General features: G+C 32.4%; 3 protein-coding genes across 4 annotated transcripts; 2 read left to right on the top strand and 1 right to left on the bottom strand.

The window, feature by feature from the left end:
* The first annotated feature begins 3374 nt into the window (after positions 1 to 3374).
* On the top strand, positions 3375 to 7134 carry LOC132067339 (uncharacterized protein At4g28440-like). Of its 2 annotated transcripts, none has more exons than XM_059460539.1 (3): positions 3375 to 3529; positions 4072 to 4290; positions 6683 to 7134. In XM_059460539.1, the coding sequence occupies exons 2-3, from the start codon at positions 4086 to 4088 to the stop codon at positions 6871 to 6873; spliced, it is 396 nt and encodes a 131-aa protein (XP_059316522.1). In that variant the 5' UTR covers positions 3375 to 3529; positions 4072 to 4085; the 3' UTR covers positions 6874 to 7134. The 2 variants fall into 2 exon arrangements, with proteins under 2 accessions (XP_059316522.1, XP_059316523.1); XM_059460540.1 differs by having other exon boundaries at positions 3379 to 3529; positions 4078 to 4290.
* Positions 7135 to 7895: 761 nt separating this feature from the next.
* Positions 7896 to 9515, top strand: LOC132067338 (protein phosphatase inhibitor 2-like). Its single transcript, XM_059460538.1, has one exon. The coding sequence runs from the start codon at positions 8822 to 8824 to the stop codon at positions 9278 to 9280; it is 459 nt and encodes a 152-aa protein (XP_059316521.1). The 5' UTR covers positions 7896 to 8821; the 3' UTR covers positions 9281 to 9515.
* Positions 9516 to 13248: 3733 nt separating this feature from the next.
* LOC132066647 (tetraspanin-7-like) lies at positions 13249 to 15835 on the bottom strand. Its single transcript, XM_059459906.1, has 2 exons — positions 15186 to 15835; positions 13249 to 13774 (listed from the first exon to the last, which is right to left on the bottom strand). The coding sequence occupies exons 1-2, from the start codon at positions 15612 to 15614 to the stop codon at positions 13388 to 13390; spliced, it is 816 nt and encodes a 271-aa protein (XP_059315889.1). The 5' UTR covers positions 15615 to 15835; the 3' UTR covers positions 13249 to 13387.
* Between the last annotated feature and the right edge of the window lie 11125 nt (positions 15836 to 26960).

Consider the following 26960-nt stretch of genomic DNA (forward strand, 5'->3'; position numbering starts at 1 on the left):
AAGTCTGAACCATTCAGATTCAGACCTCCAATAAGTGCAAACAAATGAGGCCTTAGTGTAACACTAATTATACACTGAATTTTATGTATAAATGGCGTAACATTGATTGTACACTAAACTTACTTTATATATCCAAGGTAAAACTCAATTGAATATTTTGAATAGTTAATATATAAACAGTGTATAAATATTACACACCAATATATATCAATTATACATATAGTATACAGTGATTTTATACTGACACTGAGTAATTAGTGTCTGCCCATATTGCTATCACGAGCTCATAAAATATCACCAACATCCACAACTCTCAAAATTTAAAGAATATTAAACTATCTAAACAAAACTCACGCAAACCTACTCAAATTTGAGACATTTTTTGTATTACTGCATCAACAAAATGAAAACAACGGTCAAGATAATCATCGAACAAGAACAGCTAAGAAAGAGCGAAATGTCAACACTCAAGTATGCGGGCATTCCGACTACATAGTTCAAATGCCCCCCTTAGCATCACGTACAATCCAACATGTGAAAGCATTCTCCCAAGACATCTCCTTCAACAAAGAAATGGAAAATCTAGCTAAACCATAAGCTACTTTGTTCAAACATATAGGAATATATATAAAACGACATAATCAAACATGTTTCAGAGCTTCCAATTCTATCTTCCATGAAGTAGCCGCTCGTTTCCGGATCATATTAACAATATTTTTAGCGACAAATAAAATCGTCACGTTCTTCCATCCATTACTGATCATAGCACGTTCAAGAGTCTCCCTAATAACAGTTGCTTCATCACTCATGGTTTTCCCAATATACTGAATTGGGGATCAATGGGCATGAAGCAGTTTCCCAAGGTTATTCAATGCCGCAAAATCAATACTTGCAGTTTGATCATTAGTTGCAATCCTGCTTGTGTAAATAATAAAAACTATTTTGTAGATTTGTTAGTTTAAGCACATAATAATTTCCGACTGATGAACAAAAAGATAGGCTTTTAGTTAATAAATCTTTATATTCTTCATAATTTGAGACGTATTTGCATAAATCTAAAAGGAATACAAATAGATTTGCACAAATTTTAGTGATTAATATGGTTAGAAGATGATGTTGCCAATAGTGATGCTGGCTCAGCCACAAAGGTGGAAAGGGGGCTTTTGAAAGATGGTTAAAAAAAAAAAAAAAAAAAGGAAGAGAGAGAGAGAGAAAGAGAGGTTGGATGGAATGTAATGGTTGGATAATTTGATTCAATTTTAAAATGCAATATAAAATAAACGGAAAAGGCTCAAAAATACTCCTAACCTATGGCAAAAGACTTATAAATACCCTCCTTCTACCGTTAGGTCTAAAAATACCCTTAAAGTTTGTTTCTGGCTCAAAAATACGCCTCAAACTAACAGAAAAATTAACTGTTTAAAAAAACACGTGTCATTTTCTAATTGGTGCCACGTTTTAATTCAAAATAATTAAAAATCCACCCAAGATTTAAAACCCAAACCCGTACTGGCCGACCCGTTTTCATGTCCAACATTAAATTATTACATCACTTTAACAGTAACAAAACAAATGAAAAGAGACCACGATAATACAAGAAAAATCTTCGTTCCCTGCACTTTGTTCTCCAAAGTATACACTCTCGTCACATCAACAACATTACTACCCTTCATTTCAGTCACGAATTTCTTCAAATTATTGCTTTCCTTGCCGACATCCAATTAAGCTTTCAAATTATTAATCACCAATGTCGGATAAGGCGGAAATTCATCACAGCGCCATTTCGAATAACCACAAGTAGGGGTGGGCATTGGTTCTTTGGTTTGGTTTTATCAAACTTCAGTTTGACTATTGGTTTTGGTTTTTTGAAGTTGGACACCGAACACCGAACCATACTAGGTCGGTTGGGTTTTTTCGATTTCGATTTTTTGAAGTTCAGTTCGGTTCAGTTTTGATTTTTTTAATTCGGTTTTTTTGATATGATATTAGAAGCGATCCATTTACACTAATTCATATTCACAAAAACAATAAAACATAAAACTGATAAATTAAAATCAAATTCAAACAAATAGGATACACAAGAAAAGAAAGCCATAACCATGATATAGGATTACTAGGTGTTATATACATACAGTAAGAACAACTAAGAAAACACATAAAGGGCATACATTAATCCTAAAGACACATCCTAGTCACCTTCCTTTGTTAAGGATATTTGATTTTCTCAATTGAAGTGGAAAATTAGGGATACAAAAACAAAAGAGGGCTTGTTACAATTGAGTTTTTTTTTGGGCTTAAACTTAATGGGGCTAGACTATTTTAATTTTTTTGGGTAATGTATTAAATTTCGGTGTGCGTTCAGTTCTTCGATTTGATTTTATCAAACTTCGGTTTCGGTTTTTTGAAGGTGGATACTGAACACCGAACCAAACTAGTTCGGTTCGGTTCTTTTGGTTTCATTTTTTTGAAGTTCGATTCGGTCTGGTCCGATTTTTCGATTTTCAATATTTATGTTCAGCCCTAACCACAAGAGGGAATCTTATCAAAACAAACAAAATATTGATCGTCCATATAAAATTCCAGTTACTGAGTCCGAAAGTTTCAAGTTAAACTATTAAGTTTCTCGGCAAAAAACATTACTTATAACATAACAGGGACATTAGTAGGATCTAGGTCTAGCATTCAGAGGAGTTTTGGCCGTAAATTGATTCCGCAATCACATCTAGCGACTGGGCTGAGCTTCGAGAATTTTCGAACATTTTAGCATAAAAGAAACAAACTCTATGCAAACATAATAGTAGATTTTGATATACAAATTTGGAAGAAAGAAAGGAAGAAGAAAAAGAAAAAGAACGATATTACCTATATTGGCAGAACCCTAGATCAATGACGAGAAAAAGAATATATCGTTTAATGTTGGAGCTGAAAACGGTTCGGCCAGTACGGGTTTGGGTTTTAAAACTTGGATGGATTTTAATTATTTTGAATTAAAATGTGGCACCAATTAGAAAATGACACGTGTCTTTTTTAAACAGTCAAATTGTTTCTGTTAGTTTGAGGGACATTTTTGAGCCAAAAACAAACCTTAAGAGTATTTTTAAACCCAAAGATGTAAGAAGGGTATTTACGAACTTTTTTCCATAGTTTAGGGTATTTATAAGCCGTTTCCGTAAAATAAATGGTGGCTAGCACAAAGTGCGCTCCTGAAAAAAAATTGAAAATTGCTCAGTGCCTTGCCGTAAAGCTTATCCAGCTCAGCTACGTCCAATATAAAAACACGGTTAGGCTCGGCTATGGCTCGACACCCTGGCCTAATTTAGAATGATTAATCATTCATCAAGGTTAAACCAAGAACATTATTTTCTTAAGGGGGCATATTAGATCTTTTAACAATTCTAGGGGATCAAACTGACATTTACTCCTCTCGTCAAAACCAAAGCCCCCAAGCCTGAAGTCTCCATTCAGTTTTCATACTTCAAATCTGAATCTCCAAAACAAAACTCAGATCTCATTTTTCTCTGCAATTCAGGTTAACAAAAAACTAAATCCTTTTTAATTATTTATTCAATATAATAAATTCAATAATCTGCACCTTTTATGTTTTTTTTTTTTCAGCTTTCTGTGATGGTTTATTCACCCAGATTTGGTTTTTTTTTTCTCTATGATCTGTTGTATTTCTGATTATGTTTGAGTTTATTTTTCAGTTTCTTGATTTGGGTATGTGTAAAAATTTGATCTTTTTGAGTTTTTGTAAGTTTATTTTTCAATTTCTTGATTTGGGTGTGTGTAAAAATTTGATCTTTTTAAGTTTTTGTCAGTTTATTTTGTGTGTAATTTCTTGATTTGGGTGTGTGTAAAAATTTGATCTTTTTAAGTTTTTGTCAGTTTATTTTTCAATTTCTTGATTTGGGTGTGTGTAAAATTGATCTTTTTGAGCTTTTGTCAGTGTATTTTTCAATTTCTTAATTTGGGTGTGTGTAAAAATGTGATCTTTTTGAGTTTTTGTTAGTTTATTTTTCAATTTCTTGATTTGGTATGTGTAAAGATTTGATCTTTTTGTGTTTTTGTTAGGTATAGATATAAAAATGGGTGAACCAAAGAAGCAGCAACCAGTTTTCACCAAGGTTGATCAACTTAGACCAATGGCTACAGGGCTAAATCTTACTGTGAAAGTGGTTAATACAAAAATGGTAGTGCCACGTGGAAATCAAAGCCGTCAGATGCGATTGGCTGAATGTTTGGTTGGTGATGAGACTGGAATGATCATTTTCACTGCTAGAAATGATCAAGGTATTGGATTGGTTTCTCATTGTTTCTTTAACTACAAAAAAAAAAAAAAAATAATAGAATTAACTATGACCTTTTTTGCTAGTCTGTCGCTGAAAAACTCGTCGCTAACAGAATTTTTTGATAATCTGTCGCTGATCCGTGGCTAAACAGGATTAGTGACGGATTTTGCTGTTTAGCTGTATAATGTGTCCATCACTAATTCCTGTATATTTCGTAGTGTTTTCTTTTCTTTTGGTTTCAATCCAGCCTTCAGTAGCTATCTGTAAAAAGAGAGTTTTGCAATACTAAGATTTTCAAGGGGCTTAAGACGGTGGCGATTTCGTGGATTCATTCTAATTTGCGACGATTTTTATTTGAGATTAGTCTGGATTATAAGGGTATAATGGTAGTAAAAAGTCTAAAGACTGTATCTTTAATGTTAATTGAGTGAGTAAAGGAGCTGATGGTCTATGTTTTTGTGGTCTGATAATACATTGCTGCTGTGAACTTGATGTGCTAATGCTGTTGTAGGGGAAAAAAAGATAAAGAACAATGAAGTCCTCCCGTGTACTCAAATAGGGTGTGTCACTGTGATCTAAGGCTTAATTCTAAACCTAGGGAATAATAATCGGTGTCTTTCCAATTAAAACGTATTTGCATTGGTATTCAAGGCCATGCCATTCTGATTATCAGGTTCTTATCGGGTCTAACTCTAATATACTATTACTTGGTGAAACCAGAAACTTTTTCAGGGCGATATTTTAATGATTCTGCTAGACGACTAAATTGCGCAGACTCTTCCTTTCGATTCCGTACCCGTGTCGGATTCTCCAAAAATACACTACTTTTGGAGAATCCGACACGCACCCGTTGAGATTTTTGAAGAGTCCGAGCAACATAACTAGAGGAGCATGTTCATAATGATCGTTCTCTTACACAAGGTGAAACTGGGTCCTTCCAGTATGTGTAAAGCTTTTACTGGTCAGGAGTTGGAAAAAATTGCTCGTGTTAAAGATTTTACTTGTTCCCTGGTGCAGAACTTTGTCTAGCATGTTTAGTGTGTTATTGTTACTATGTAATTATGTGAGACAAGAGGAGTGAACCTAAGGACTAAAATTTTTGCGGGAAAAGACTTCATAGCTCTCTAGCTGATTGTCAAATTAAAAAGAATTTGTTTATCTGGTGTACACCATTTTTCTTTCCCAAAAGTAGAACCAAAAAGTGAAAGGACAGGAGAAACTTTAGGGTTGTAGTACATGTTACGAATTTCAAAAAAACTTTAGTGTTGTAGTTATTTGACCTTCGTGTAAGGGCTGTTGGATTAGGATCAGATCTTGCCAATCTAAGGTACATGACAACAGAAAAATAAGGACCGAAATACCTTATCTTAACCTTAGTTCAATTTTCTTTGGAAAAATGGAAAAAAAATCCCAAACTGTAATTTAGTTAGACGTAAACAATCAATGATATGAATCCTCTAGATATCCTGCACTATTTGGGTCCATTTCATGTCAATACTAGTAAAGTATCTTTTAAGGCAAGTTAGTAGTTCTTACTGGTTGTTCTTTATATCTCACACTGATTCCTACCCGGACCTGATGCAAGTGTAACAATAAATACTACATTCACTTAGCCATAATCCAAACTAGTTGGTATCACCGAAATGGATCATTTGATGTCATTGCTATTTTCGTTAGATTTAAGCAATTACGTCTGATTCTGCTTTTGACTGCTGCCAAAGCCAACCAAAAATGTTATGATGTTTTAAATATTTGACACAAACCTGAAACTTCACTTATTTGTTCAAACTCGCTTTGCAGTTTTCTTTTATCAAATAATAAATTTCATAAAAAAGAAGAGCAAAAACACAGTCGTATACAAGAAGTATACCAAAAAGTAGAAAACCTTAGAAAATGCTAATTTTGCAGTTCTGCTGTTGAGATTTTACTTGAGTGGAATGTGAATGAATCGGGGCAGTCAGTTGGCATTCAACATGTTATTCTTCTGAATAGATCTATCTGTCTTTGGGCTGGTTTCATATGCAGCTTTCCTGATTTGCTTGGCCGAATCTCTAATCTCTCTTTCTGGGAACTGTAACCTTTATGTGATGGCCGCGATTTGGATTCATAAAATCCTTCATTTTAATGATTTGGATTTATAAACTCCTTCACTTTGATGATTTGGATTCATGAATCGGTATTTCTTTAGGAATTATTTTGGTGATTGATCATGAAATTATTAAGAATTTGCTGTCAAACAACATGTATCTCTAGAGAATATGCCTACAAATGTTTTCATGCATCTTGGATCCTTCCGGATTTTCCCCCTTGAACACTGCTTCTGTGGACTCCGTTAGATATCATGATGTCTCTTTATCGTATCCTTCTGTTAACTCAAGGATTTTGTCTTTCAGTCGACATGATGAAAGATGGCGCTACTGTAATTTTGCGCAATGCAAAAATCGATATGTTCAAGGGATCAATGAGGCTCGCAGTGGACAGGTGGGGGCGTATTGAAGTTACCGAACCTGCTAGTTTCTCTGTCAAGGAAGACAATAATCTGTCCCTTATCGAGTTTGAACAAGTGACTGTCATTGAGCAGTGACTCGAGGCAAGCCATCGCAACGGGTAATGCATATTTGCGGAGAGTATAAGTAAGTTTCTTTTTATAGGGATGCTAATTTGGCTTTATCAGCTGAGGAAAAACTACTTGTTTTGTTAAGTCAGAAAGTTCAATTTTTTTTATTTTTTTTTGGTGGTGGAGGTGACGGGTCCAATGTTTTTGTAGATAGCAAGGCATGTAGCTGCAATAAACAGTAGTACGACTTGCTTGTTTCTTTATTTGGAGGACTGTTTTTTCACAGTATTATGCACCTTCTTGTTTTTATTTTGTAGCCACCATAGAACTTACTATATCTAGTGCTTTTTGTAATTCATAACTTCCTTTCCCTTCTTTTTTCAAATAATCTGGGAAATTTCCGAATGCCAGCTGGTTCACTGTTCAAAACTAGGTAGATAATGAATCCATCTTTTTACTCTTCTTCACTTAAATATCAGTCTTTTGTTCACGGTTCGAACTCGTGATATGCACATAATTCATCATCATATATCAAGCTTTTGTTTGAACCCTTGACGTGCGCGTAAACATAGGTGCTTTTATCACTATCACTGGACCAATGTCCTAGCTCTGGAGGTAGGTGATATATTTGGCTCTTCTTCTATTATCTTGGACCAGGACTAATAAACAAAAACTAACAGTATTTTTGTAGTGTATAAATTGCAAATATAACTCTGATTCTACGAGGGCCCAAGATTTGGTTCTGAAACTATAGAATTGCAATGATGAGCTCAAACCAATCACATAGTTTGTTAATTATGGTAACTGGAGTCTAAAGTTGCTTTCCAAGTGCCCAAAGTTCTACTAATATTTAACTCAGCTTACCATTCACAGAGCAAACATATGTTTTTGACGTAGTCATCCAGTTTAGAGCAATAATAATATGATGTGGCGTAAAACTTGCTACTCCTTTTGTTTAGTGGCAGGATCAGAATTTTTTCATCAGTGGAATTCAAACTATAATGAAGTAAAAACACCAAAAAGTTCACGAGGATTCAATATATTGTCTATATACATAATATTTCTACCTGTGGACACTGTAATTTTCCAGCGATAGGATATAAATCGATATCCCTTAGACAAGGGTGGCTCCGTCACTGTCTCTGTCCCAATTTATGCGACGGTGTTTGACTATGCATGAAAACAAGACTTTGGAGTTTGTGGTCTAAAGTAGGGAAAGTATGACAAAATGCATATAGCCTCGAAGTCCAACTTCTAAAAGGAAAAGTTTCGATACCATTTCTGGACTTCTGATCATCGTGGAGAAAACATTGATAAAGAATATCTTAAGTTATAAAACATCATTTAGAAAGAAAAGAAAGAAAAGAGACAAGACACTCAACACTAACTACAGTATTTATAGCTCATTTAACAGCAAATAGACCTTTAACCCATGATAAACTGCTCTTCTCCACTACTACTACTATATAAACTAACGATCATTCCACTTTCCCTCGAAGATAGGTAACATTTGAGACTCATGAATGGCCATTAAAGGTGTCATATGAAAAAAAATAAAGAGAATAAAAGGAAATATAGAAACCAATTAACCTGAAGGAGTAGGTAGTTGATTACATATTTAGATGATGACTTTATCCCAATCCCATGATGTATTAAATTTTTCCAAGGAACTATGAAATTACGTGTCATGTTCAAGTCCAAACAAAATAAATAATAAATTTATTACTGCATCAAGTTTCAACTTGTTGAACATTTCTCCCATTCCTCTAATAAACAAATTTTAACTCGTCCTTCCCCATGATTTTCTCGGTAGCCTACCTCATGCCTTCTTAGGTAGAATCGATTGAGAATCAATTAAGAAATATTCCAATCAATAAATTATATTATTCGAGATCAACTATACGAATCACCTATATTCATTTCGTTCTATTCAGATCCATTTGCTTGAAATTTTTTCTTATAGCATTGTCGAGATATGGGTGTAAAATGGGACGAGGCAAAATTGGAGGAAATTGAAGCAAATAAACCTGTGAGAATGAAGATCACTGAACCAAAGACACCATATCATCATGCAAAGACTGATAATGATAATTTTGAGGAATATTGCAACGGTAGTTATGACGTGGATGATGACATGGCATCATATTCAAGTAAAAGTAGATCTCCTCGTAATAAGGATGATGACGATGATGTCATGGAACATGATGATGATGAAGAAGATGCTGATGAAGGTTCCGAAGAATCAGAGAGGAAAAAGAATTTCATAGAGCATAGAAGAGGACATTATGATGAATATAAGAGAATCAAAGAGCTACAAAGAAATGGATCCCTTCTTCAAGAATTTCCTGATGATGATGATGATGATAATGATAACGTCGATGGTGTTTCTTCACCATCGGCAAATGGTAAAGAAAAGGCAAATACTTCTGCATAGTCATCTTGTTTTCATAAATGTTTGTTTCCTTTTTTCATTTAATCATTTGATAGTTGAAACTCGCACAATTTGTGTTTGTGCTAAATATATAGGCGTTATAATTTTTTGGTAGTATGCGCTTTGCATTCTCAATAGGACTATTTAGCACGAATCTAAAGCTCCCTGATTCAGATTTGTGACAGGTAAATCTACTGAAAAAGGTAAAACGTTTTCTATTGAAAGATTTTTCATTTAATTTCCGGATCTTGATCCAAAGACATGAATGTTTGTCATATCACCATTGTTGGTAAAACTACTTTTTTGTTTTCTCTGTCTTTTTCTTTTTCATGTGTATAATTTTCTTGTAAGTTGTATGGCATATCTCCCTTTAGATGTCAATTGCTGCCATGACTTTTTGCTAGAGAAATGAATTATTGAGGTTATGAGATCATAATATAGTAGAATATGTCCCAAGGTTTTTAGCACAACAAGAAAAGTGTGAATTACTGGTATTTTGGCAGATAATACATGCGGAAAATTAAAATTCCTTAATGTTATTAGCATATTTTACCTGCGAAAAATATATTCGCAGGTAACTTTAGCATCATTTATGACAGATAAGTTCACTTACGAGTAACGAGGTAAAATGCTTTTTACTGAAAGATTCTCCAGTCCAATCTCAAGAGTCAAGACATGAATATTGTTGTCGTGACACTGTTGTTGATGAAGCTGTTGTTTTCGTTTTTTTTTTTTTCTTCTTTTCTTGTGCATATTTTTCTTTGAAGTCGTAACAAACCCAATCCCCTGAACAAAGTAATCATTCAGATGTGCACTCAGATTCAGACATTTTAATATTAATGAAAACAATTGAGGCCTTAATTCATAAACTAAAAGAGTAAACCGAACTACTTTTACTGTCCTATTGCTATTTAAATATTTTCCAACTCTGGTCCCAATAAAATTTGCTAAATTTTCCAATGTGCCCTTCAAGTTGTTATTCCCGTTCAATGTTCATAACACAAGTTGTATTGGAGATCTTCCTTCAGATATCAATGGCTGCCATCAGTTTTTGCTAATGTTATGAGATGTGTCACGGTTATTTTATTAGATAATTTTCCATGGTTTGTCATTGTTATTTCAATTGTTGAACTTTGGGAATTTTGATGTATGTAGCTCTGCTCCCTTGGCTTCATTAGCCTATAAAGAATCACGGTTGTTTAAGAAATAATTTTTTTTTTATTAGCTTTTATTTATTCTTATTATTTCTCGAGTTAATACTTTTAACAGCTTGTTCGATTCATGACAAAAATGTGTACCTTGTATTTATTGTTTTGGTGCAAAAGTCGAGTGCAAGTGAGTTTTTACCCCGCAAGAATGTGTCTGTTCATGCTCCATCCGGTGTATTTCCTCTGTTCAGTTTTACTTGTTCATGTTTGACTTGGAACATCCTTAAGGAGTAATAAATAAAATGACAATTTTGTTATATATCACCCCTAATTATTAATTATTGAAATCGATCAAACATATTTTAAAAGTTGTCCAAACACAAATAATTCCTTGAAGTTTCCAACCAATAATTAATAATAAGGGTAAAATAGATATGAAATGGTAAATTATCTCTTGGTTTTACAAACTGGACAAGTAAAAATGTACATCTATTTTTAGTATACTGGACAAGTATAAATGTACAGAGGGAGTAATAATTATTTACAAATATAACTTAATGTACTTCAAGTGCTATTAGGACTAAACTTGAATTTTAAGCTTTTCTGATTACCAAGTTAACTAATTCCATACGAACTAATAGCGCTAATAGTCATATCCAAATTTAACCATAATGAAAGTTCCATTTATAATAAGTGGAAAAATCTCGTACTAAAATTAGCAAAATTATTTAGATTAAGTAGAATTTCCGAAAAGAAGCATTGCTACTCGCGTTCCTTAGTAATTTAGGGGAAATTTCACTTATAAACAATTTATGGGTCAAGATTACATATTCATAGCCTATATTTTAAATTACAAATCTACGTTTCACAACAATATTCACCTTATACAACAATATACAACTTTATAAAGAGAATGATACACTGCCTTGTATAAAAGTGTATAATAATATATAAGACTAGTATACAATATTATATAACAATATATAACTTTATACAAATATAAACCTCAGAAAAGTGTATAATAATGTATAAGACTAGTAAAAAGCTAAAAAAATGGCTATGGCGGGTAATTAAAAAAGATGGGCTAAAACAGGTAAATATTTTGCCATAATTGGCATACGCGTTAAAATTCCCTTTTATAATTACTACTTGCCGAGTAATTAATTTTTAACTCCGTTTCTCGTTCACATTGCCGGCCCCAAGTCCAAATAAAGAAAGACGGTTGCCAAGGGTCAAACAGAAACATCCTGTCTAACCCATAAAGGTAAAGGTAAGATTGCGTACATCTTACCGGTTTGTTCGCGAATTACACCACACGTATAATTTCTGTAATGGCTAAACGAAGAGGAACTGAGGAAGAAAGCATATGGGCTTCTTCTTTTCATGGGCCACTTAAAATAGTTTACTGGACTCACCAGTAATATCACATCTACTCTTTCTTATGGCCCAAGTCCTTTCCAGAAGCATCTATTAGAAGTATTTCCTTTTACAGGATTCTACCAAGTTTGTCAAGAGTATTCCATATCCTTTAATATCTAACCTAAAAAAACTAAAGAATATTTCTAATTTATTATTAAAACATGAAAAATACTAATTTGAACAAGAAATTTGGAATATCGAAAAATTGTGCCTAGGTAATGAATTTTATAATTTAAAAATGGGCTAAAGAATCTTATGTCCAAATATGGATTGTTTTACTTTATTGGAAACAAAGACATAGTTTGATGACCTTATTATTTAAAAAAATTTAAAAATTACTTTAGTGGAACTTTTCTACAAGTTCAATGACCATTTGAAAAATCTACAACAAAGTGGGACTTGTAACCTAACCAAATAAGACAAATTATTTGCTACAAGTCTACAACAAGTTAAACTATATTGATAATGTAAAAAAAATATTATATTGTCGGTATAATGTGTGCGAGTATTTCCTCTTTCTAGTAGGTGAATTTTAGCAGGTGAGTCTCAATAACACTTTCTTCCAGCCATTTTATTCTTATTTTAATAATATGTTGTAAATGAAAAAAATTATAGGGATTTTTACACTCTATGCCAATTAGGACAAAATAATTACGCGTTTTAGCTCATGTTTATTTTTTTACCCGAGTTAGCCCTTTCATTGTTATACCGGTAGTGTCAAGTTCTCCGACCGCTGCCGCTGCCGCCATGGAAAAAGGGCGAGAGACGGTGGCAGGGTTTAGGGATAGTGCGCCGCAAAGCCAATTCATTCTAGTGCAAAAAATCTTTTGCTAATATTGATTTGTGATGTTACTCTCTCTTTGGATTTGCTTAGTGAAGGCCCAGGAAAAAAGCTTCCGCCTACACTGTTTGAATTTGTCTCCTTTGAGAAAATTTTGCATTGTGATTCTTTAAGTAGTTGAATTTTTTTTATTTTATATAATTTTGTATAACAATGTAAAAGTGTGTATAAACACCTCTAATACATTATGTATAAACCCCTCTTATGTATAAACACCTCTTGTATATATTTGTATAATATTGTATACTAGTGTAAAAGTGTGTATGAACACCTCTTATACATTATTATATATGTTTATACAAGATTGATAGATTATCTACAGTAAGTGTATATTTCTGTATAATGTCATATACAGTGAAAAAGTGGCTATACTGATGTAAATTAAAAATATGACTACGTGGATGTAATTTCTTAAGCTGGATTGCACATTATTGAAATTTTTCCAAAATTACACTCCACTGATTGGGACACTGTCACGCGCTGCCTGGAAGCTAAGATCACTCGCATGCCATGTGATGCGGTATTTATACCACTTCAGATAGTTATAAGGGTCAATACTGCAAAGTACTAGTGTCTTCTTGAAAAATAGGTACAAGTACGGGTTAATTACGTGTTCTCCAAAGAAGAAACTACAAATTATCTTTAACATAAACATACATATATGATAAACATGTAACATCTCTATAAGTTGTTACATGCACCCTATACATCAGCAGGATGGACTTTGCTGCTTTTTGTATTTCCCCTTCCAGCTTCCTCAAAATTCTTACTATAAAAGTAACAAGAAAATGAAAGAAGCACAACACTGTTAACAACACAAATTGACAATGCAGTAACCCAATTCTGATCTTGTTTGTCCAAATAGCCTTTTTTGCATGCATAGCACTCGAAACAAAGCTGATTGGTATCACTACTCCATTTACTACAATCTTCATGAGTTTCATTAGACTTTTTTTGTTGATTGTCATTACTGGCTGGGAGACCATCATATATTTCCATCCAAGTGAAAGGGTCATGTGAGTTTGTGTTCTCTTTTTCAGATGCACTTTTATTACCATTACACATCTTGGGATACTTGCAACAAGCATCCTATAATAAAAAAATTCGATCAAGAGATTTATTATGTTAATTGCTAACAATTCAATGACAAATTATAACATATATATGGTGGACAAAAGTCAGTGGAGAATAAGATTTCAAATTGACGGAAGGTGCCTAGTGTAAAATATCATAATAGTAGAATAAAATGGCGTGCAACTATATATACACCCTAGATACTTATTGTTTAGGACCTTAGGTACATGGTTGCTATTATAGGTGGCAAAATGAAGTCATTCATTTGTAATCAGCTAAATCCATCCAAATTTAAATTAAACGAGTTGGATTGTGAGTCACTTACTAATTTGATCCATCAGGTTGAACTTGAAACGATTCATCAAATTTACGGTTAAAATAGATTAAGAAAAATGTAACTTGATGAGTTAAAATCCAATCTAAATCCCAGGCTACAAAATCAAATTTGAGATTGGGAATTTCATTGATTTGAAGAACTTGGGTATTATGTTATTTTTGAGATTGACATTTATGTCATTTTAATGTACATATGTCAACAGAAACAAAGGAGAGGTTGGCTCATGCTTTATTGGGTTTTACCCATTCTTGGACCACTTCGACACAGCTCATATTGGGCAATTCGTAGTAATGTCCTTATTTTGGGGTGGTCTTTAATTTTTGCCCATTAAAATAAAAGTATATAATTTTTATCCTTCGTCTAAAATCTCAGGGTTCGGCGTTCGAACTCCTCTTCAGGTGAAAATTGAAAAAAAAAAATCGCTAGACAAAGGTTGCCTACAAACTACGCCTATCATAGTTTGCACAAAACTGGCTTTTACGACCTTGCCTTCAAAATTCTGCCTTGTGAAGTTAAACCTCTGTCTTGCAAATTTTTTTTTTTTTTTTTTTTCTGAGTTAGGGTTCGAACCCAAAACTTCAGGGTATTAGGTGAAGTGCAAAAATTAAAGACCACCAATTTGAGGGCCAAAAATTAAAGACCCCCCCAAAAGAAGGACAATTCGCGTAAAAGAAAGATTCATATTTGCTCAAGTAAACTCGATCTGGGCCAGTTGAATTATGACTCGTCTATTAACTTGGCCCATCTTAAACCAATTTCAATTTATTGCTACACGACCATTAGCCACCTCTAGTTGCTATCTATTTTCAATTTTTTTGCCTTTCCTTTATGATTACTCATATACGTGATTGATTCTATGATGCATAACTTTCTTTGTTTAACCATTCGAGATTCATAACCCACATATTTGATTAATTTTATTCACGCTGAATAACACATTAAGGGAGTAAAATTGTACCCAAAAAACAAAAAACAAAAAAACACAGGAAAATAAAGCTTCCTACCAAAAAGAATTTCATTCCAAGATGATCAAATAGAAGATATCGCACGGGAGTAAATGCATGTAAAAGAAACAAAAAAAACAAATACCTGAAGGGAATGTGAAGCAAATGGAGAAAATATCTCCAACCCATGTCCTAAATTTCTCTGACAAATTTGTTTCTCAACCATACAATTCTTGAAAGCTTCCCAATTATAATAAGTGTACATACGAGAATCTGTTCTAGATTGCCACCATGCCATTGTTCCCAATAGAACTACTATAAAAAGTATAAAAACTTGTGACCTCATATAAATAAATTCTTGAAAACCAATTCTCCAACAACATAATGAACTGATAAAACCTGCCAATGACCACGTTAATATCATTATTCCAGCAACTAAAAACATTGACAATGAGGTCTCACGGCAAAATTCGTTAACTGTTACGAGGGGGATAATTATTATGGGAATTGATATGATAATTCCACATAAATTGAGGATGAGCATAATAATGTAGCCATTTTGTCCAATATCCATTTTGATAAAGAATTAATATCAGATTTACTACACTTTTTCATTTTGGGATAATTTCTGTTTGCTTTACGTGGTTAAGGTGCTTTGCAGTAATTGCTCATTTATTCTTGAAATTGATAATAACCTCCTTTTCTTTCTTTTTTTCATTTGTGGTCTAGGTTCAAAGACGCAATAGCACAAACAGGTACCTTAAAAAAAATAGTTTTGATTTACCAAATATGGTGGTTTAGTTATACGTTGACATTGTGAAGTGGGAGGCCACATAGTAAAAAGTTATTTGTACCCGGTGTTTTCTCTAAATTTACCATGGTTAACTTAGAAATTAAGGTGAGAATGAAATATGTCAAGACACTTGTCCTGTGATGATTAGGATGGTATAAAAATCATGTACACTAGATAAATTTTAGCCTGTTAGTATATGGATTAGAAAAATCATGTACAAATTAATTTGAATGGACAAATGCATTGCATCTCATAAAAGTAAATACAAACAATAGCCTAAAACTTTAATCATCTATAGAAATTATTGGGTCATCTCCTAATCTATTAAAAATTGAAAATACTCTTGTAAAGCAACTTATATTCCCATTCATCATCGACTTGCATAAAGCAAATCCTAGTGCTCTATCATCATAATGTGGCAACAGTTACAGTTTCAAAAAGAGAGATCAGTCAAATTCTTTTTTTCTATGATTAAAAGATGGACCTTTTGCATGAAATCACAAAAATGTTTAATTCATTGGGACTTAGGTGTATAAAGGTATTAAAGGTGAAAAAGATAACAAACGAATAAATAGACGCACGCGGACAAAGCTTTCCGGTCCATGCATTTGTCCTTCAATTTTTTCAAAAGTAACGGCCATGTTTTTCACGTTAGGTTATGGCATAACGATGAAAGTTATTATTTTGTAGTCGGAAAATTACGAGTTCAAATTATGAAAAAATATATATCCTCTTATAAAATGTATTATACGATTGCGTATAATAAACCTATGTGACCTGACCGTTTTTTCTTATGAATTTAGAGTTGAGCTTAATTAGGGCATCAAACTGTTCTTAGTGGCGGATGCAGTGTTTGAGTAATGAGTTCAATCAAACTCAACATTTTCAATAGGTTGTTTTATACATGTAAAGAATTACTAAAATATGCCTATTTAAGTTTTAAACTCATAATTTAATAAATTCAACTATAATAAGAAATAAAAGACCAAACCCTTCAAATTTTTAAATTTTGAAGCGCCCCCGATTCCCTTTTTCCCTCCACCCATTGGTCGTAAGGAATTTTCTTTACCATCTTCTGTATATAAACCTTCCTCCTCTGTTCCTGATGTAACTGAAAAGAAATTCAATTCTGAAAAGAACGCTATTGTGAGAACGCATACGTGGACAAATATTCTAATTAAGATGCAATTATGTAAATACTATTAAGGTTTTGTATAATTATATGATATGGAGAGTTACTATCTCGACTAATTTAAATTCGTAACGCATAGTGCCTTGAAGATGGAAACATAGCTTATCACCCTATCAAGACTTTTTTTTTTTAAAAAAAATTTTAGAACCTGAATCCAAAATCTGATTAAGAACGGAGGAATCTTATCCATTTCGATATTATCAAATATAATTATGTGATTACATGGAAAGACTGTTAAATACGCTCATTTTTTTGTTGCACATAATAAGATTGTGGATGTGATCTTGTTGATAGTCTTTCTTTTTGGAATCTGATTCCCATTCTTGGAAAGCTATCGATTACATGAAGTCGGCCATTTCACGTGGAATGAGAAGAAATAGCAAAAACGGAATACAAAGAGGAAAAATAATTTGTGAATGCTTTGTATTTTCTCGTTAATTAATTCCAGATGAAAAGGAAATATATATAGCATTTCCGGACTTTCGTGGCTTCTTCCGTTTCTTTTCGTTAGAAGACAAAAATTTCTTATTCCCTTATGTTACTTGTATGATATATATATCTTCAAATGACGAATAACATTATGCTGGAGTTGTAAATATTTTTTCATCCTTAATTAGAGATTTCGATGTTCGAGTCCTGAATATGAAATCACCTTTATTAGAGAGTCATACGCTTAGTGGGAATTGATCCCACCTTTATTAGAGAGCCAGAAGCTTAGTGGGAATTGATTTCAGTTCCTTTGAATAAAAAGTTTAGCTTTCAATCACGTGCATCATTCAATTCTTAAGGGACATTAGTGCAAGCAAATAATATTAGGTAAATTCTAGAAAATATGTACATAAAATATCTAGTCTGACGAAGAGACCATGATACATGTGCACCACAATTTCTATAGTAAATTTGTCCTTGTAGCGAGTAGTTTACCCTTTAATGTGGGATTTTCCGATGCGAATACGAATTTTTTCAAGCCCCAATATAAATATTGAGCACCAGATGAAAACAAAGACAAAATGAATCTCCAAGTGGCACCCTATAATGACAAACATATGTAAGTGATAGTAGGGACGCTTCCTAAGTGATCGTAGGGACGCTTCCTTGTTATCTTTTTGGTTAAGCCTATTGAGATCGATGTTGATAGTGGCTCCACTATTTTTTTTTTTTCCATTGGCTAAAAGAAGTCTTATCATATCATTTGCTCGATTATTTTTCAACAAAAGCACATGTAATGATTGTTTTAAGCACATGTAATGATGAAAATTAAAAAGAAAAAATCAAGTTGTTGAAGGGAGATGGAACAAAAATACCTTTGCATTTCTAGTTTCATGCAAATGCTCTAAGCAGAGACGAATTGGGGATTTAAAGTTAATGATTATGAATTTTAACTCTATGGAGTTATTGGATTCTAAACTAATTTGTACATATTACATAACTTTTCAAAACCGAATACAAGATTTGGACTAAAACTAGTTATTGGGCTTTGTGAACCGCCCGTACCTTCTATTTTACCTCCGCCTCTTGTAATTAGTGATCTTGATAATTTACGACTATCAACTCTTCGTGGTTGTAATAGCTAGGTCGACGACTAACAAACATATGTCCAATTTTTCTGCCCGGAATCGGATTAAAACCTGGTTGTTCTTGTTGTATTCTTTAGGGGTCATTTGATTGGAAACAAGCTATCCCAGGATAACATATCCTGGGTTTAGTTATCCCAGGATTAGTTATTTCACCCTCCCATAGAGATAAAATAACACTACAATCCCGGAATAACTAATCCGGGGATTAGTTATACCACCAGTTTATCTCAACCAAATGTGGGATAAATTCATCTTAAAGATAATCCCCGAATTATTTATCCTTATCCTTTGTACCAAACGAGCCCTTAGGAGTTTAATTTTACATGAGATTTGTATAATGACCATTTTGCCGGACTGATTATGCTAAAAGGATCTTTATTGTTTGATGTCAGCGGCATTTCTGGTGAATCATGATATTTCGAAAGCAAATTGGATAAGTTCTTTTTGCTCTAATGATCAATTACTAACCAAAGATAATGGGAATTGAAAGGAAAGTACTAAAAGTAGCCGTTCGAACTAATTAAAATCATTAGGCATCAAATTTAATAAGGCTTATGGCTCAACAAACTCATTTATCATGTCTAGAGTTAGATTGATTTAATTTCTAGAAGTTAATCTCATAATTTAATCATAATCTTGTATATATATGAACAAAATGTCAAAATCATCTCAACAGACATTTTTCAATACTTTTAAGCCCAAAAAAGAGTGAATAAAACTAATCTAGCTAGGACTCCTACATCCCCTTTCACCTATTCGTGTAAATTAAATATTGTACCTTACTTAGGCTTTGTACTAGCTAGACTAGATTATATATATATATATGTCCCTGACACTTAGTAAATATGATCAGTACTGTCAAAGAGCTTTTCTCCATTCTTGCTAGACATAATGAGAAGAAAGAGTTTAAATATTTTTGGCTTATATGTTAATTTTCGCTGTATATATATATATATATTATATATATATTTTAAGCAATATTTAACCGACAAAATGACTTTTTTTATATATAGGACCAAACACAAAAAGGTGTCAATAAACCACACCTTTATGAATCCAAACGGAATATTTCAAAGACAACTATTTTTGTCACGTAAAAAAGTTTTTGCTTGTGATATGATTGATTATATACTATACTCCATAGATACTCTACTTCATAGAATCTTTTCTCCATTCTTGGAAAGCTATCAATTTCATGAAGTTGTCTTCACATGCAATGAGAAGAAAGAGTGAAAAAGTTAAACAAAAGAACCTAAATATATTTTACGGAAAAGGGCCAAAATTACCCTTGAACTTTGAAAAATAGTTCATTCATACCCTTCGTTATCTTTTTTTTTTTTTTTTTTTTCCACAATTATGCGTCTTCATCAGCCCTTCAAAATTATTTTTCAAATAATTTTTACTCACTAAAATAACTCATCCTATTCAATTTTTTTTTTATAAAGAAAAATAATACTTTTAATTTTTCCAAAAAAAATATAAAAATAATTCCGTATTATTTTTGAAAAAAAAAATTTTGGATTGAGTTATTATCGTTAGGTAAAAAATTATTTGAGGGTAAAATAATTTTGCTTAAATTTGTGCTATTGATGATGTCCATTGGCTCAATGAAAAGAGCTGAATGTTTTAGTGGTATAATTGACCCCATAGTATAACCGTAAATAATTGGTAAAGATAAGCTAATTTAAAAACTATTTTTCAAAGTCTAAATTGGATATTTTCCATATATTTTATAGTGTGGGGATATAAAATATATGTATAATTTATGTGTAATATATGTATCAGTATAACCATATATAATTAGTAACATATAATTTGTGTACATCGGCGAAAAAATAAACAATGAATTTAACCGACTATTTATAAAAAGGTCCCAAAAGAAATAAATACTTATTTTTATATATAGGATCCTCATCTTACAGAAGCAAATGATAAAATATTCATCATGCTGATGGATAACCACACATATTTGGAGTTCTGGACACTAGCTCCAAATGGAATAAAATATCATCAAATAAATATGGTGAATATACTTAGCTTGTTCAAAATGAAATGGATAATTATAATTTTCATTTTTGGGAAGGAAAACAGTCTGATGTTTGTTGTTTTCTTGCTTTCATTTTCTTTTTAGCGTTTCTCCGCTTTCTTAATTAGTCTTTCTTTCGTTTTCCTTTCCGTTAAAAGACAAATGCAATTTTGTATATTTTTATTTGAGTCTGCAACTTAAATGACCCAAAAAGCCGAGTCGAACCCCACTAAACACACATGCCAATAAAAAAAAGAAAGTAAAATACTAGTTTATTACAAGACTAAATTAGGCTCCGTAAATAGACACAAACTGCAAATTTACAATTAAGTCCTATAGCGCCCTAATTTTGTGCGCAATAGAGGTTATCTTTTTTTTTTTTTTTTTTTTTTAAAGTTCTCAAATTCTAGTTTTTTTCATACTTTGACCAAAGATGTCATTATGCTTCAAACTCCGAAATATCAATATTTTATATAGAGCTTGATATCTTTTTTTCATGGACAATAATGTTACTCATTACATCAAGAATATATCAAACGTTTGGATTGTCATTAATGTAGAAAGTCGTCCCGAAAAAGTTTTGTTTGGTGACTTATTATTGTTAGGTTTAAGTGTTTTACTTTATAAATATATGACACCTGACTTTGCTTAAATTTGTGCTATTGAAAAGCTGATCCATTCTCAGATGAAAAGAGCTGAATGTTTTAGTGTTTATGAATAGGTATTCCTCTGGAAATTCCTGTCTGGATTATACTTGTGAATTAGTATCTAATTCCAAGCTAAGATTGTATAAAAATCTTTTGATATGTCGTAGGTATTTGGAATTTTTGCTCCAACTTAAATTTTGTACTTGTGCTAACGTATTGTATGATTATATAAATTAAAAGGAGGACAATTGCTATCAAATAAAGTGATTTGGCATGGATTCATTATCTAGATTAAATGTTTCCTCTTAAACTATGTGTTATTAAAAATGATAAAAGATTAGAAATGGGTGGTCCATTTGACTGTTGGACAAGGTATACACCTATAATTCCTTGCTCTCCTTTTGTCAGTTTCTGTACATGCTAGATGTCCGCTTTAATCTTACCTCTAAATGAAAATTAAGAGAAGTGAATTTTTCTGCGTATGAAAAACAAGCCTTGTGAGTTGAAACTTGAAACGGAGCGGAAACTAGAAACTAGATTTGCTTTGTTGTGTTGATATAAGTTTCAAGCAGGTGTCTTTAATATGGCTTATGCTACATCATTTCAGGATTCACAAAAGAGAAATACAAGATTGAAAAACGAATATGGAATTTGTCTCGCAAGAGATTGTTTTTAATCGGGAGAAATAAGAGATTTAATTTGGCGGAAACTTAGAAGTGTGATGCAAATTATTCCTTTTTAACCAAAAGTATTATTCCCTATAAATACTGGCCTCAATTTAACGCGGCTCAAATATTTTGAGCTTTAATCTCAAAAGAATGATACCATTCTACTTTTAAGTCAACAATTTAAACTAAACTTTTCATTTTATCGATCCAATATCCATTTTACATACTTATTTGCTTACAAATATTCCAACATCATTTAGACATTTACAAGTTTTAAATAATTTTTTTTTATTCTTAAACTTCCATTCTTCGACCAATTAAATGCATTCACAAAAATTGAGACAGTCACAACTTACTTAAACAATATATTGCAAGTCTCCTCTGCGACTTGTTGTTTGTTATAAACATCAATAAGTGATCTTATGATCCTTCAAACTTAATACTATATTTTAGTAGGATCCTACTGTAGAGGACGATATATGTTGATAGTGGCTTGGCTCCACCTTTATTATTCCATGGCTAAATAGTAAACAAGCTTATCATAGTCGTTGACTAGTTTCTCGACTATTATCAATAAAAGCAAATGGAATGATGAAAACTAAGAAAAAATAAAAGGACGTTAAATGTGAGATGGAATTAAAATAAACTTGCATTTCTAGCGTCATGCAGACGTGGTATATACGTTATTCGACGCCTAATAATTTATAATTTTACACGAGGGACGTTTGGAACGGAGAAAAATGTTTTTTGAAAAATTGTTGCACTAAAATTGTGAGAAAATATTTTTTAAAAGGAACTTATTTTCTTGAAACTAATGGAAAATATATTTCCTAGTGGGCTAGGAAAATAATTTTTCATATTAAAAAAAGGGGCAGTAGACACCCGATTTTTCATTTTTTTGCAATTGATTGATTGCCTTCGGAAATTGGGGTGGTCTTTAAATTTTTTGCCACTTAAATTTAATATTTTCAATATTTCCTCTTCATATTAAGTAGAATCCTTAAATTTTCCGAATTTGCTTGGAAAGATGGTACATGAAATTGGATCAAACCCCCGCTCAAGCATAAAATAAAAAATAAATTTGATTCATAGGAATCCAAAAAGGTGAGGTAGATGCCGGTTCACAAAAGCGAATAATTTAAACCTAAAATCCTAAAATGAAAAAGTTAAAGTTCATGCCTAGATCCCATCGATACCTAAAAGTAACTCGAATTAGATCACGGAGATTTAGTTAAAGGCATGTGTAAAAGTTGTTTGCTTTAGGCATATAATGGGAATTGTCGGTATAACTTTGCTATTTAAGGCAAACTTTTTTTTGGTAAAGTCTATTTTATTCCATCCAAAAAACTTGTAAAGACAAAGTTTAAGCTTTACCTTCAATCAAATACAATAAAATTCCTACTCACTAACTTGTATAAGTCAAACTAGGAGCAACTATTACATTAAAAAAACAACGGCCCGCTTTAATCAACTACACTTTGCTTGATAAGCAATCAATAAGTGATCTTAGAGCTCTCTGCATTTGAAGTTGTTCTAGCCATTGTAGATGTGAATATGTTGTGCAATCTCTCTTTATTAGTCTATCGTAAGAAACCGAGTATTTTGAAAATAGTGTTCTTTTCTCCAAACAATGCCACTAGCATACCAAAAACGAAAAAATAAAAGGAGCGTTAAATGTGAGTGTTAAAATAAACTTGCAATGTCATGAGATCCATGTGATTTCATTTGCGACGCCTAATAATTTCTAGTGTACCACACGAGGGGAATTGGAACACAATCCTTTTGTTGAAAAATTAAAGATGGAAAATATTTCTCAACTTGGTTGCACTACTGTAGATGAGAAAATATTTCCTAGTCAGCTAGGAAAATAATCTTTTCATATTAAAAAAAGGGGCAGTGTGAATTTGTATCCTCGGGATGGACATTTGGTTGTAGCATAATACTTTCCATGTAACTTTGGATATATGCTTGAAAAAAACATATATATTTCAAGGCAAAACCATAACCCATAAGGCAAATAATAACCCCATTGGTTAAGTTTTGGTAAATCGCCTATGTTTATTCTATAACATTTTAATTATAACTTTTATGTATATAAACTTATGAAGGAATTATCAAAGTTATTCGGTAGGATTTTTAACCTATGCTTACTTATGTCAGAGTTGGGCTTAAGGATTATCGGTTTATTCTTTGCAAAAATAAGTCCTTCTGTTAATAATTAAAACCATAAAATTTAAACTTTGCCTTGAAAAGTTAATTTTTTAAAATTATAAATGTTTGTGTTAACTCAAGCATATGGGTTTAGCGATTCGGTTAAAATTTAAAGATTTCAAATATTAAGAAATTTTAAAGACCACCCCAAAGAGGCTTATTCGCGAATTGCCCGATTTTTCATGCCTTCCTTCCTCGCAATCGCCATATCCGAGCCTCCGCACCCACCCCGCCCCCCCCCCCCCCCCCGGCGCCCCCACTCTCTCTATCTCTCATTTTGCCTTTACTTATATTTTAATAATCTTATTTTATCCTACTGTTATTCTATCCCGTATTCTACTTTTCTTTATAATATCTTTGCTTGTTATTATCCTGTTTTGTCCTTTAAATTTAAAGGTATACCCTATTTTTCTTTATAATATTGTAAGTCTATTTTTTAAATTGTTCGCGTTATTTAACGACGGGTTTATCTAAATATTATATTCATCAAAACAATATAATATGATACAATGCCTTTTGAAATGATATGTAACCATCCAAACAAGCTGTAAAAGCATTTGCATCTATTTCTCTCCCGCTTTGAAAGTTCTCCATCGCTATTTCTTACTCTCCTTTCCGTTTTAGCATTTTCCCACTTTCTTTATTTTTCCTTTTCGTCGTTTTTGATATAAGTTGCTATACAAGAGGAATAGCATATATATATATATATATATATATATATATATATATATATATATATATATATATATATATATATATATATATTTAATAAGAAACTAACTCAAAATGATCGTACATAGGACCCTAATTCCTTTTTATCTATTGGTTGGAGCCTATATATGGAGTTTGATCTTGATAGTTCCTCCACCTCTTTTTCCATGTTAAGACGCTTATCATATCCGTTGCTCCATTATATTAGCAAAAGCACATGTGATGGAAACAAAAAAGGAAGGAAAAAGGTTATGTTGATGCGTTATATACGTAATACATCATGATCGTGATCCACGAATCCTAGTTAATTAGAAGTTGAATTTTACGGGAGGTTCGGTAAATGACCATGATGTAGGAATTAACGAATAAACTATAAAGGATAGAAGCTTTGTTTCTTTTGCACTAATCTCTTTTCTGCTTTATTTATTTATTTATTTATTTATTTATTTATTTATTTCCTTTTGTAGGTAATGGTCAATCATCAAGGCTGGTTAATCCATAAGGAACTGATTCATTGGAAGGAAAGTACTAAAAATAGACCTTTTAACTAACAATCATCAAGGTCAGAACATTCTGATCATCTTGGATATAAAAATTTAAAATTCTTCAGAATATTGCATGCATATCGACTATAGTATCGAGTTGTTTCGGCTTAACCGGAATGGATTGGATTATTTATGGTTGGTTTGGGGCTATTTATCTTTGGCCCACTAGGAAGTCATATTCCACCTATTTTTACATTGGAAAAAAAAAAAATCATTGTATTGTTTAAGATTTTATATATAACTAAACAAGAGAAAGTAGGAATATATATATATTCATCCATATCAAACCAAAACATTTTCCTATTTATTGCACATGCACCTCGCTATACAAAAGCAATCAAATATTTCTATGTTTAATTTTATATTGCATGCATATCGACATAGGAGTCAACCGAATATATTTTATGTTGTATTTATCTCCCTCAAATTAGTTGTCCCAGGAAAAACAAACCCCGATTTCACTTTTTCCTCCATATCAAACCATTTATATTGCACATGCCTCGCTATACAAAAGCAATCAAATATTTCTATGTTTAATGAAAGGGTCATATATATGCACCCTCAAATGTTAATTTCACCAGTTTATAACAGTGACATAAACAATCTAAGCACGACACGTGTCACCCGCCATTAACATTTTTCTTTTCCCTTTTTTTTAATCCACTACCCAACCAAAAAACATTTTATAACCCGCCCCTAAACCCGTTTTAAAACCCACCCAAAACTTAATCCTCCACCCCAAAACATTTTATGCCCTCTTTAAGTAACCCATTCACAATTCTCCATAATTTATGGAGGAACCATTTACAAATTAATGCACCAAGGAATTAGATACAATGATTGTTGAGAAAGAAAACAAAATGTAATTTTTAAAGAGACTTTGAGAAGATATTGGAAGCTTTTTGCAGGAGGGAGATGGGGAAAAAAAGGGAAAATCAACATAAAGATTAGAGTGAGAGACTAAATAGAGAAATGAGGAAGAAGAGCAAGTTTAACTTAAAGCTCATCTTTCAAAATTTAATTGGACATTGAGCTTAATTGGACATTGTTGAAGCTTATGTCAATGGAGAAATATGTTGGTGAAGAAGAAAGTTACTCCTACTTCATTCGGTATTAGAATTGGGGTTCATGGGTTAGGTTAATGGGGGGCGGGTTTGTTAAAAAAAATAATGGCCGGGTCCAATATTTAATTAAATAAAAACTTAAAAGGGTGGGTCGTTCAAATCAGGACACGTGTCACCGTTAAATGGGTCGTTAACGTCGGGGGTATATATGACCCTTTCGTTAACGGCGAGGGTATATAAAGGCGAAAAGTGAAACGGGGGATCCGGACAACTAATTTGAGGGAGTACAGGGGTATATATGACCCTTTGCCGTTTATACAATAATACCTCTAAGTGGCATGTTATAATTTATAATTGGAATAACAATTTTAGGTCTTGATCATGTTAAACGACTTGAGAAGGTAGCGGACAATTAGCTCTAAGTTCACTGAGACTGTTAGTAAAAATATTGTGATAAAAAATACACTTTATTTATTATTTCTTAAA

This window comes from Lycium ferocissimum, chromosome 8 (assembly GCF_029784015.1).
Source record: "Lycium ferocissimum isolate CSIRO_LF1 chromosome 8, AGI_CSIRO_Lferr_CH_V1, whole genome shotgun sequence".
Taxonomy (NCBI): Eukaryota; Viridiplantae; Streptophyta; class Magnoliopsida; order Solanales; family Solanaceae; genus Lycium; species Lycium ferocissimum.